A 13,106-nucleotide genomic window follows, 5' to 3' on the forward strand; every position below is an offset into this window, starting at 1 on the left:
GCTAAAAACAAAATGGGGGGGGGGGCTGTGTGCCCTTTCTTTTTTATGTCAGTAGCACTCAGGGCTGTGTGCTGGTGACACAGGTCAGTACTCGTGAAAAACGAAACAAAACACAGAACAAAACAAAAGCAGTCATACTGGCATCACTCTTCCAGAAATTTCTCTGATTTCAATGGCTGTTAACAGAGATATCTTCTCTTTGGACTATCTACCCAAGGTCTTTCTTATGAACAACATGGAAGCTGAAACCAGATGGGTCAAGTTTCCCAAACCACAGCTTTTGAAGGGTCACCAGAGTAACAGAGAGTTGGTGGCTCAGTGTCAAGCAGCTGAATTGTCCTCAAAAACATCACAGTAATGGCTCAGTACCGAGCTCTACCTGGCATGAGTGGGCGTGTAAGGAAACAGGATGGCTGCATGACAAGTCCCCAGGCACTCACATGCCCTGCTCAGGGCCCACCTGTGCACAGGAATCTGCTTTGCAAACCAACCCGTATATGGGTATATGGAGAGTGGCAGGGCTGAAGGATGCCAGGCAGCCTGCCACGGCCTTAACTGACAGACTGGGGAGCAGACAAAGACAAAAATAGCACCCAAACCTTCAGATTACTCAATGAAATCCCAGCTATGGGAAGGAGGCGGCGGAACCTGCTGTTGCTTGATGAGTCTTAGTTCCCCACGTGCTGTCTGACACCACATGGCCCCTGCTTTTCTCTGCAGGTTTGGTTAGGAATTTTGACTACCTCAGGGACCCAACTCCAATAATCAAGACAGTCCTCCGCTTCAAAGTGCTCTATTGTCCTTTCTCCCACGTGACAGCTCTCAAAATAGTCTAGTCAGCTTTTAAACCGCAGGATCGCACACAGTTAAATTAGAATAATTTAACTCCTCCATCCCCCGGTCTCTACTCACCTGACGTGTCTCACTATGGAGTCATAGAGTGCAGGAAGGAGTAATACAGCCCTCATCAGGAACTTGGTACGCTTACGAAAATCACCAAATATAAACTTCAAAGCACACTATGCTATACAAACATCTCGTGCCTGCTCTGTAATAATTTTAAATCTTATAAAACAGGGAGAAAAAAAAAAAGCATGTGGCTCACATGGAAGGCCTTGGATATCTCTCTATATAGAGAAGCATACTACCCATAGGGACGGAAGGAGATCCTGTGATACACACATTTTCTAAGACTACAGATATGATCTTTGAAAGCCATGATAGTCAATCAATAATAAAATGGTATTCAGTCAACTGCCTTTAGGTGAATTCAAAAGACGTTTTTGTGTTTTTCAACTTTTTAAACTTCCTTTTACATTTGTTTGTGTATTATGTGTTAGCATGTGGAGGTCAGTAGACAACTTGTAGGAGCAAGTGTGGTCATGTGGGTCTAAGGACTCGAACTCAGATCATCAGGTTTGGAGGGAGGCACCTTTACACTGAGTGATCGCTTCCTGGCCTGGGAGAGATGGAATTTTAATTGTTTCATGAAGACAGAGTAGTCTTCCTGCGCCTTAGATATGCTAAGGGCTTTATATACAGCAAGTAAGGACTTGCATAAGGCCTGGAGGAAGGTGTGTGTGAGTGCACGTGAGCACACACACACACACACACACACACACGAGTCTGCAAAGCTGAGCTAAGGTATGCCCAGCACTCCATAAAAAGAAGACTCTGACCTAAACCCTGATCGCTTCTATGGCAGAAGGAAGACACATCTTCACATTGAATACTCTTTGATAATAATTCTACTTCCCACATAACTTGTTAACGGGGAAATCCACCTGTCCCAGCAAATGCATACAGCGGTAGCATCCCAGTCCCAAGAGGCTCAGCTGCTCCTGGGTGCATTAAAAGCACCAGCCATTTAAGTGATGAGGCTGAAATCCAGACAGAGGATATGGCTCCGTCTCTATCAGGACAAGTGGTCATTATGACAGCAAAGCCAGCATACAGCTGCCTGAGGGCTGGTTCTCTGTCTCACCAGCAGCACTCAGCCTCCTGTGCTAGCTGGGGGATACAGCAGATCTTACCCTACCTCCTGGGCCTCCGTCACTCCCCTTAAACTATTCTTGACACTCTATATTTAAAGGTGTTTAAAAGTTCTCTCTAAACGTAAGAGCAATAACAGTGCATCTTTTCATGTGCACGCATTGTTAGTTCCAGTATCCTTCCGGGGGCCATGCACTGCCACTCCCATTGGAAGAGGTCACAGCGGAGGCTCTAAGGATTGAGGTTGCTTATGCAAGGCTGCACACTGAGCAAACAGAGGGCACAGCATCTGCTGCAATGGCCAGCCATTTTTGCTTTGTGCCTTGGGATCCAGCTCATACACACTAAGGTATCTCTGGTCTTCTGGGTGCATGGGCACCTGCCCTTGGACCCTGGTTTTTCTCTCCAAGTGCCAGAGCAGATGTGTTGGCAGACCCCGTGACTAGTGCCACCCCTCCAGGGCTCCATGGTTGTCACTCCCCTTTCCACAGCTCATGCCCCTCTCCCCTCACAGCTCTTCCTCCTGCCCTGACTGTCAGCTGGAGTTTGGGGCTATTTTGGGCCTTCATTTTTTTTTTCACAAGAGTGCATATAATACCATGGTAACAGAATCATGTTTTCATTTATTCTCATTCCATTTTGAGTTCAGTATTTAAATAAGCCAGCTGAATTTGAATCAGACAGATTACTGGATCTCTAAACTACTGAGTTAGTTCCCCAACTCCCCATATTAGGCAATATTTATCTTATTTTCACCTGGGAAGCCACTGCCAATACACTTCGGGGCGTTTGTATATTCATTTTTCTCTGAGTTCCAGGGAACACAATTGTTTTAGGTTTTGTTTTTTTGCATTGTCCTTTTTGAGACAGGGTCTTGTGAGACAGCCTAAGCTGCTCTAGAACTCTCTATGGAGCCAAAACTGAACTCGAACTCTGAACTCTGCTACCCGAGGCACAACTGCTCTCAGCCTATACCACATTAAGGCAGGTGGCATAGCCTTCAGTTTCTTGGAGGCTGGGTGTGGAGGTTTGAACTTGTAATCCCTTTACTCAAGAGGTTGAGGCAAGAAGAGAGTGTAGTGTGCTTGAGGCCAGACTGCATATGCAGTGAGACCATCTCAGAGAAAAAGAGAGACAAAGGGTGGGCGGCACAAAAGAAAAGCCAAGATTACCACACCCGCCCCGTCTCTCCCACCCCTATAATGCAAATCCATTGACAAAAATAACCAGAAGGCAAAGAATGTCTTAGGCAAACCCCCACTCCCTCGTTATCCTCAGTTTTCTAGGAGCTGAGAGATAAATATATCAAAGCAATGATGACTAGTCTTCTGGAAGAGGAGAAAGGTGGTTTTCATCTTTCTAAAGGTACCGATTTCTATTTTAGCTGAAGGAGGGTTCCACATGGGCAAACACATGGGGTATTCATTCCCCGGTACACGGGAGCCCTCACACAGCAATGAGGACAGGGATCTCACAGAACAGCCACACTTCATAGACCAGACCCTTCTCTATCTCCACAGATCACTAATAGTGGCTGTCAACCCCCCCCCTTTAAAGAGGAAACTGAAGCACAATCAGGCTAGGTAACTTGCCCTGAGCTCTACAGCCTTTAGAAAGAGAGCTGTGCTTCTAAAGTGACCTGTGCAGCTCCTGAACCTTCCATCCTCCCAACTTTCGTGGAAGGATCTAATGGACCCCAGACCACAGAAGGACAACATGGCCATCCATTAAATGAGAACAGGGGCTCTGTCTCCACAGCCTCCCATTCCACTGCAGGGTCTGGGTATCTGCAATAGTACCAGGCACACAGTAAAAATTAACAAAACAAAACATAGCTTATTGCCCTAAATAATACACACTTGAGTGATTCCTCTTAAATAAAACTCTAGACCATTGCATTGATGTGGCCACACCCACTCTAAGGGATAACCAGGCTCAACAATGGTGGTGCTAACTGTTCGGACACACTTTCAACCTCTAAGTCAGAGGCTCTGTGCCTTGGCACGTTCTTCTGCCAACCATCTGATCTGAAGGAGAACAACAAATGCTGTTGGCTACCACAGCTGCTGCTGGTGCATGTAACACGGCAGGTGCTGGGAGTCACTGAGGCCTGGGTGCCATGGGTGGTAGCTGGGCTTCCATGGAGAGAAAATGGATCCTGGGTTTACGTTGCCAAGCCTGTAATTATCTCAGTCCTTTTGAAGCCAGTCAAAGGGGGGAAATAAATATTTCAGAAGCACATTTCATAGCAGGCAAAGCAATGCTCTCAACAAACACAAAGGGCACACATATCACCTGCTCAGCAAAAAACTGGAAACCCTTGTCCTCTCGGATGCATTCATACGTTTCTCCAAGGACCGGGTTAAATGGCTTGCTGCCTGCTCGGAAGTAGCTGGATGCATAAGCAGAGATGGCGAAGGCTGCCACGTACACCTGTGGACAGAAAGAAGGAAGGGAGTGGCTTACTTCTGTGTCACCAAGAAATCTGCCATAAAGAACTAAAGCCTCTATTTCAGAAAGACAAGGATTGGCCTTTGATTTAAAGACAACTCAAGCAACTTAGGTTTACAACTGCAGGTGTAAATAATGTTCATTTGGGTCCAGTGGCAAGTCAACCAGTTTAAACTGCCTACTTATTTTGGTGACTGAAATCTGGAAGCCAAGATCTGATTGAGGAGACAAAATTCATCCAGCAGCAGGTCAACACTAAAGCCTAGATGTAGCCAGGCAGTGCGGGCAGACCCAATGCCGGGGTGTCGGGGTGTCGGGGTAGATGGTGAGAGTAGAGGGAAGTCAAAGGGTTCCCTAAATTCAGAAATACAATACACTCAACTAGTCACCAATTGATATAGCAGAAACTCAGACACTTAATATTCACACGGACTAAAGGAACTGTGAGAGTCACTGTTACACCCCAGGAAGCAACAGACCAGAGACAATGTGAAGTTCTGCTTCTCTGTGAGGAAAACTGACAGGTGAAGGAGGAAGAGGGAGGGAGAGGAAGACGGAGGAGGGAAGAAAAGGGAAGAGGACACGGGGAGGAGGGGAAGGAGTAGGAGGGAGAAAGGAAGAAAGGGGAAGAGCAGGAGAATGGGAGAGGAGGAGGGAAGGAGAGGAGGGGGAAGGGAGGAAGACAAAAGAGAGGGAAGATAGAAGGAAGAGGTGAGAGGAGGAGGGGGGAAGGGAGGAGGAAGACCGTATGTGCATGTGAGATTAGCAGAATCCTTTCCTGACCATCACCATGAGGATTCTAGTATGTTCTTCAGCTCTTCTTTCAGAGCATCAAAGGAAACAGATCCTCTTGTCTGTATTTTGTTTTCCCCTCAAAGTTATATGAACACGGGATCAGAGATTTATTTTCAATACCGAATAGTACAGGTCTCAAGATTCTTCTCTGGAAGAAGAATCTTGCCACCTCCCAGGGCTAAGGGTTACCAGTCTGCCAGTCTTTACATAGGTTCAAGGGATCAAAGTCAGGCCCTTGTGCTTGTCCTGCAAACACATTACTGACTAAGCAATCTCCGCTTCTCTCTCTGTCTCCTTAGCTTTTGACACACCAAATGGTAAGCTCACTTTCTATGTGGAATGCCAAACCCCTGAGTCTCCTTTGAAATGTAAGATACGGGGCTGGAGAGGTGGCTCATTGTTTAAGAGCACTGCTGCTCCTGCAGAAGTCCAGAGCACCGTTTCCAGCACCCACATGGTGGTTCACAACCTCCTTAACTCCAGGTCCAGGGGATCCAACACCCTCTTCTGCCTTCTGAGGGCTCCTACACACATGGGATATACATAAACTCACTCAAGCATGCACATGCAAATATGTTACAACAAACTAGAGAACACAGTGTTATCCATGACACTGGAAATAAGGAGAGGCAGACAGAACAAAAGCTTCCCTTTGGTGAGAACGTGGTGACTCAAAGCAGAAAAGGAAACATCTGGGCTGTGGCTTCGGCTCCTTGGTCATACTTAGGACATTTGGTCTTGCTTGAAATTTTCTTTGTTTTGTGAGACAAGACCTCATATTATAGGTCATGTTGGCCAGGAATTGCATCAATCCTCCTGCCTCAGCTTCCCTAGCGTTGAGATTACAGGTGTGACTATCCCATGCTCAAACTTTTGTCCAAGGTCAAGAATAGGAATCATTTGGCCCCAAACTTGCACCAATCCTCCTGCCTCAGCTTCCCCAGTGTGGGATTCCAGGCTGGAAACACAGTGCTTTTCCACAAATATCTGTTCACGGTCAAGTGCAGGGATCAGTTGCTGAATATCTTAAGGGTTCTAAACGGCCACAGGAGAGACATACATTTAAGAATATTTTCATGTTCAAAGCGAATCATTTTCTTTGAACCAAGCTGCCATAAATGTCGACTTTTACCATTTGCCTTAGAAGCTTCCTGTCTCCTGTCTTCAGCAGACACTCTCTGGGGAACTTAACAAAAAGGGCAAAATCACAACTTGTGGTTTTCGACACTTATGCTCATTAGTATCAAGAGAGAAAATCTCTTTGATGAGAAGATCCCAGAGATGAAGCCAGATGACCACAGGATGTCTCTTTTAGCAAGATCTGAGGGTCCCCTTTCATTTCCAAATCATGGCAGCTAAGAAGCTCTATGAGGGTCAGAACTGTGGGCTGTGTGGAGTCTGAGGGGTCTGCATCCTCCGTTGTAGGGAGTGTGGGGCATTGTTGCCTAGTTTTGTGAAGCCCCGCCTATGGGGGGAGGGTCCTCTCAATTTAGCCAGTCAGCAAATAGCAATCGAGAAGTCTGCAAGGGGGCTGGGGAGGAGGGCGGGGAGCAGGGAAGGGGCGGGAGGGACACTGAAGTCCCAGCTCACCACACAGGCAAGGAATCAACTGATCACCAGCTCACATATGAGGAAGCTGGAAGAACAGTTTCCAGAACAAAATTTTTAGGAGTTTCACAAAGTTGTTTATTTAAATAACTCTATAAGGGGGGGAGGGGGGAGAAAAAGAGAGGAATTTTTCTGGTACAATGGTGTAAATGTTCTCCTGTGAATGATATTTTCCAAAAGCGTAGGAACGAATGGGGACAATTCCAGAAATAAACAAAAACATTCTCAAGGGAAATTTACTCTGGATGAGAGAAACAACTCAAGAGATTAAAGTCTGAGGGTAGTAAAAATAAACACAGCTTAAAGCCATGTTTTCCAGCCAGGCCTATCAGAGCCATCAGATGGAAGCTTCCAGAGAAAGAACAAGCACCAGAAGAGCAGAAACAACCGCCCCCAGGCACCAGCTGCAGGAGCCCCTTGCTTCCCCAAGACGGTTTCTGACGCGGTGGCTGCTCACAGCCAGGCAGGGGTGGGTTGCATATTTTTCTTAGAAATGGCCATGATCTCTAAGGAGCAATGAAAACGAGGACTAGGCTCCAAGCCTCTGGGCCCAGAATGGCTCAGGAGACTCGTGTGGGAGGTGGGGGCCTCACCATCCTCTCCAGGGGACTGGGGATGCGCGCGGCCTTGTCCAGAAGCTCGCTGTATTCCAGTTCCTCGCAGAGCCGCTGCAGTGTGTTCAGGGGCTCGTTCAGCTCCACCGGCATGGCCACCTTGGACAGGTCCTTCCCAATGTTGTTACGCAGGATGCTCCACACGCTAACGCTGCTGGTGTTGGGACCCGGCGCTGGCAGGCTGGTCCTCCTTTTGGACCTGGTTTCCTCGCCACTTTCGAGAACAGGCCCTGAAAGGAGGGAAATCTGATTGACTCCGGGAAGTTTTTGCTTGTATTTCACCTTTTAAAGTCATCCATGGATATGGTTTTCCCTAGCAAGTACCATCAGAACTCAGTTACCCAGTGTATGAAGGAAAGCTAGAAACTGACAGAGAATTCTGAACAATTAAATAGAAAAGCTCAGGACTAGGGTGCAGCTCCGTAGTAGAGTGTGTGCTCCTGCACCAACCCCCAGCACGGCTAAATAAATCAAACTATTCCTGGGGAGACCTTTAAGTTCCCACTCAAAAGCTAGCTCCTCACAGCTTCCATATTCAGGATAGGGATGGAAATAGGGTTTCCATGCCAATAGGAGGTTAGATTGGTATAAACTCATCAAATTCTAAAAATCAACTCTGTGTGTTTTACCGCGTTGTTTGAGATGTGGTCTTATTCTGTAGCCCAGGCTAGCCTTAGACTCACAATCATCTGTTTTCACATTTCCAGTACTGGGATAGCTGTGCACTACCTACTGGCTAAACTGTATTTATTCTAAAAATAGGAGAAAAAAATAGTTTCCATCTGTTATTCTATCAACCTAGATAGTATCCATTTATATTTGGGACTATTGGTAAGTTAGTGTATTCATCACTGGTAAGTTAGTATTACTCATACTGTATGGGCCTTCTTACATTTTGCTTATTCAGCTGTCTGAAATACATTTTAGTTATTTAAATTCTTCAGTAGTATAATTTTTAGTAACTGTAAAAATATTCCATGTTATAGACATGTAGATAAAATGTATCAAATCGCTCCTTACTGTTGGGGCATTAAGTTTTTCTCAGTGTTTAGCTATGATGCAAAAATAAATGAATAAATAAATGCAGAGAAACCCCAACAACCACCAAGAGTAGTGAATATCACAAATTGCCCGGTCCTTCAGTCATTTTATCAGCACATGCGGGTGAGGACTGCCATGAGAGGCCCTAAACGCGTTTAGACTTTTGGTTCATGTGATTCAAATATTATTTAAAAGGCAACTGAGTAGATGTGGAATAACCCCTCATGCCCAGCTCATGTGTTGAAGACCTAATTCCCCAGCTGATGGATTCAGTTAGGAGAGCTGGCTGGATCGGGAGATTGATGGTTTGATCCAGGACTTCTGCTTTATACTTTATAGTGAGTGGACAATAGGTAGGGTTGGAGAGAGGAGTCCCTGGGCCAGCTCCTTCCTCCTGCCTCTGCTTCAGGGCTCCATGAGGTGAGCATCCCTGTTCCATTACACCATCTCCCTCACTACTCCACCTCTCCACAGACCACAACAATGGGACAGATGACCAAAGACCAAAGCCTCTGAACTCATGAGTCAAAGGAAACCTTCCTTCCTCCAAGCTTTTCACCTCAGGAGATTGTCACAGTGACAAGACCCCCGACTAGCACTGGTGTACAGCATTTTCCCACAAGACAAGAACAGCTGTGAGCCATCATCTCCTGAACCCTTCCCAAGCTGGTCATTATTTGTTTATTGCCCTCTACCATGGTACTTTCAGACAGGGCATTTTTATATACCCCAGGCTAGACTTGAACTTGTGGTTCTCCTGCCTCAGCCTGCCAAGTGCTGGGATTCCAAGTGTGTGCCTCCATACCTAGCACCATTGTTTGTTTTAAATGCTGTCAAATTGCTAGGAGGACACTATCATCTCCTGATTAGCTGACATTGGAGAACTTTCTGGTGAGTTCTAGAATGCTTTCCTGGGCGTTTCTTTCCTTCCTTTTGGTTTTATGTCTGCTTTTAAAATGTCATCCTGACGTGGCATTTACTTCTAACCCTGGTCCATGGAAGTTTTGGTGAATGAAGTGCTTGTGTTTACGTGCATAAAACCGCCCACCTCTTTGCCTCAAGGTCTGACAGCTCTTTCCTGTTCTGTCTCTCTTCAAACAGCACCTTTTTGATGTACTGATCAGTGGATAACACACCAATTTCTGGTGTGTGCTCATTTACTGACCATAAACACTCATTCACTCACTGCACAGCAAATCCTCTGAACAAGGAGGCAGCCTTGATGAACTGAAAAGCCCGAAACTGGGGCCATGCTGTGTAGTCGCTCAGCAAGTTAGGCATCCAATTAAGTGCCACATTTACTTTAATTGGTTAAATGAGCAAAGATTTGACACAGGTGCACAGCTGAAAATGACGGCGTCTTTAGAAACAACCTTGCAGGCCAAGTCTCAGGTTTTCTTTCATTGACTGGTCTAACATTTCAAAGCAGCTCGGCTGCTGCTCACCCACACCTTGCTTTCGCCGTGCTGTGGGTCACCTCAGCCTCTGACATGTGTTCCTCTTCTGAGCTTTTAGGATACTTCTTGAAGAAAACAATGTCATTATGCCCATTTTACAGGTGAAGAAAGAAGTAAGGCACAGAGAAGGAAGAGCACACACAACCAGCAAGGACAAGAGATGGGGCCCGGTACTCAGAAACTCCCTTCAGTCCACGTTCTCAGCGACTTCTGGGGCCTTCGGCACAGGAATGGGTCCTGCTACATGACCTGTGCTATTTTGGGAAAGGAACTGATAGGAAGCATCCTGACCACCAAGTGCCCCTGGTGCACTCTGGGGGATTCTAGTATAATAACTGAAGAGCGCCTGGTTCAGTTTTTTTCATTTTCATTTCTCCCCTGATACAGAGGCTCATCTGTCAAACAGGCTGGGCTTGAACTCTCTATGCAATCAAGAATGCCCTTGAATTTCTGATCTTCCTGGTTCTACCTCCGTAATCCTGGGGTTACAGGCAAACAAAATCATGTCTGACTTTATGTAGAGCTGGGGATAGAACCCAGAACCTCATGCATCCTAAGTAAGCACTCTACCAACTGAGCTACACCCACAGACAGAATGTGTGTTCGTTCTTCTTCCCTCAGTAGGCAAACTGAGTTGTAGGACACAAATCAAGGCATCTTTTCAAGATGTCTAGAAAACCTGTCACCATCAGAGACTGACTGTCTGCAGAGAAGTGAGGACATCTGACTCCAGTGTTCAAGTTCAGGATGTAGGAAGATCTGCCCAGTATGTGCTGTGTTCGAGCCAAGCAGCTACAGACTAAGCTAGAGAAACCGCCTGACAGCCTAGCTATATGTTCATCTTGGCTGCTGCTAACGCACCATAGCCATTGTTGTGGTCTGGACCAACCCTCCTTCCGGCTTTACCTCTGCATCTCCTTCACTCTGCCTCCGAGAGATGGGGGAGGGGCCTCAGTATCTGTCATCCTCCTAGGTAGCTGGAGCACCATTTCAGTGCTCACTGCACTCTATGCTCACAGAAGGAGCAATCGAATGGGTGACGGCTCTTCATTTCCTCATTCTCTGTTTTCATAGAAAATAACTCGCATTCGTATCCCTGACCTTCTACTTCAAACTCATGGAGTTTCAGGTTTTCCTATCAAGGGACGGATCTCTACAGAGCACAGTCTCTTCCTTTCAACATGTAATGCTGAAAGGAGGCTTTGTAGACTGTGGGAAGTTACTCACCTGCCATTTAATCCTGAAGCAGTGGCTCTGTAGTGTTTAGATAAATCTATCAGCATAGTTCACAAACATTAGCTGAGCTGAGACACTAAAATAGAGGTACCCAGTACAGTCCCTGTCATCTGTGTAGGTATGAATATGGGTGGTGGATGGTGATTTCAGTATTGAATGTGGCAAACCAGAAACTAACACTGAGATGGTCTGATATTGAGGGACCTGTGTAGAGGACTGTGTGCCCAGTGAACTATGAGCATCTCTCTAACCCAACTCTATCTGCTTCCTGAAGTCATATGCTGCTTAGGATTAGCCAGACACTCCAGGGACCCCATGACTTAAATTCATATTATGATATACCTTTCTTTAAAAACTGCATTCATTTATTTATGTAGCATTCATGTGCTACAATGTGATTGTGTGTGTGTGTGTGTGTGTGTGTGTGTGTGTGTAGAGGACAACATATGGGTGTCAGTCCTCTCCTACCGTGAGGACTCCAGGGATCAGACTCAGACTGCTGGGCTTAGTGGCAAGGGTCTTTACCCACTGAACCATCTTGAGAGTCTCTGGAGTAGATTTCTTGATCAAAATTTCCTTCTTAGGATTAAGCAATGACCGGAGAAGAGGTAGGAACATATTATTTTGAATAATCCAAAGCTAAATATTACTTAGACTTTTAGTTACATATGCCCTATCAAATTCTTAAATTATAACAACAGACAAAACAGAATATCCTATATTGAACTTCAGGAGAAAAGGCTCAACTGCGCAAGGGAGACAATTGTTTTATACACACACACACACACACACACACACACACACACACACACAAAGTTGCAGGCTTCCAAAGATCCCGTAATGTGACACTTACCCAAGGTCTGTCTTTCATTGTCTAAATCGTTACTGAGGTTGTCTAAGGACAGATTATCACTTATGTCACTGACATACGAATCATCATCAGAGATCTGTGGGGGAGAAGAGATGGCACACATGACAGACAAGGCAGACGAGGGAGCGGCCTCTCTGAAAACCCTGCTCCAAGTGATCAAGCACACCCTGCCTCTCATTACACACCCACAGCAATAATCTGAAGTTCTATTTTTATAGAACACAACCCCCCCCCAAATCTGCCTAGGTAAGGAAGGAAGAAAGGAAGGGAGGGAAGGAGAGAGGGAGGGAGGGAGGGAGGGAGGGAGGGAGGGAGGAAGGAAGGAAGGAAGGAAGGAAGGAAGGAAGGAAGGAAGGAAGAAAGGAAATGCTAAGTCTGAGGATTCAGGTTGGGTGTGGACATAAGTTCGATCCCCCAGCACAGGAATAAAGGAAGAGATAGGAGGAAGGAGGGAGAAGAGGAGGGAGAGAGAAAATCCTTCGATATTCTTGGTACTCACAAAAAAAACCAAACAGACAGAAACTCCCAAGGCTACTGCTGTCATCATAAAAATTCTTATGTCAAAGCCTTTCCAGAACACGCTAATACTTGAGTAAATGGGTGAACAACTAGTTTTTGAACTCATTGTGAAAACATACTCTTCCATGGGCATTAATACATAAATAAAATCATATTTTATTATAAATCATATATTATATATAAATACATGTATTTCTCTATATTTAATGAGTAACAATTGCTAACTGTGGGGCTTGCCTATTCCAGGAAGTAAGGTGCTTTATACATCCCTTTAAAGCGTTTATAAGTATAAAGTAATATAACGGACACATCAGGCAGTAACAGTATAGAATGTATAACACAAATTAGAGTAATTATACCCCCCCTCCTGCTCTTGCCTTCCTGTTCCTGCTCTCTCCTTGGCCGGCCTCTACTTCTCTCCTCTCCTCTCCTCTCCTCTCCTCTCCTCTCCTCTCCTCTCCTCTCCTCTCCTCTCCTCTCCTCTCCTCTCCTCTCCTCTCCTCTCCTCTTCCTCCTCCTCCT

The 13,106-nt window shown here is 45.8% G+C and overlaps 1 protein-coding gene across 6 annotated transcripts in view; it reads right to left on the bottom strand.

Annotated features, from left to right (window-relative positions):
- Osbpl3 (oxysterol binding protein like 3) overlaps window positions 1–13,106 on the bottom strand; it is a 170,822-nt gene that overhangs the window by 15,648 nt on the left and 142,068 nt on the right. For all 6 annotated transcript variants that reach the window (XM_028790062.1, XM_028790060.1, XM_028790061.1 and 3 more), the window contains 3 exons: window positions 12,048–12,141; window positions 7,440–7,690; window positions 4,288–4,425 (listed from right to left, as the gene is read on the bottom strand). In XM_028790062.1, the coding sequence (XP_028645895.1) occupies window positions 4,288–4,425; window positions 7,440–7,690; window positions 12,048–12,141 (483 nt within the window). The remainder of the gene's footprint in view (window positions 1–4,287; window positions 4,426–7,439; window positions 7,691–12,047; window positions 12,142–13,106) is intronic.

This window comes from Grammomys surdaster, unplaced genomic scaffold (assembly GCF_004785775.1).
Source record: "Grammomys surdaster isolate TR1022 unplaced genomic scaffold, NIH_TR_1.0 125861, whole genome shotgun sequence".
NCBI classification, from domain to species: Eukaryota; Metazoa; Chordata; class Mammalia; order Rodentia; family Muridae; genus Grammomys; species Grammomys surdaster.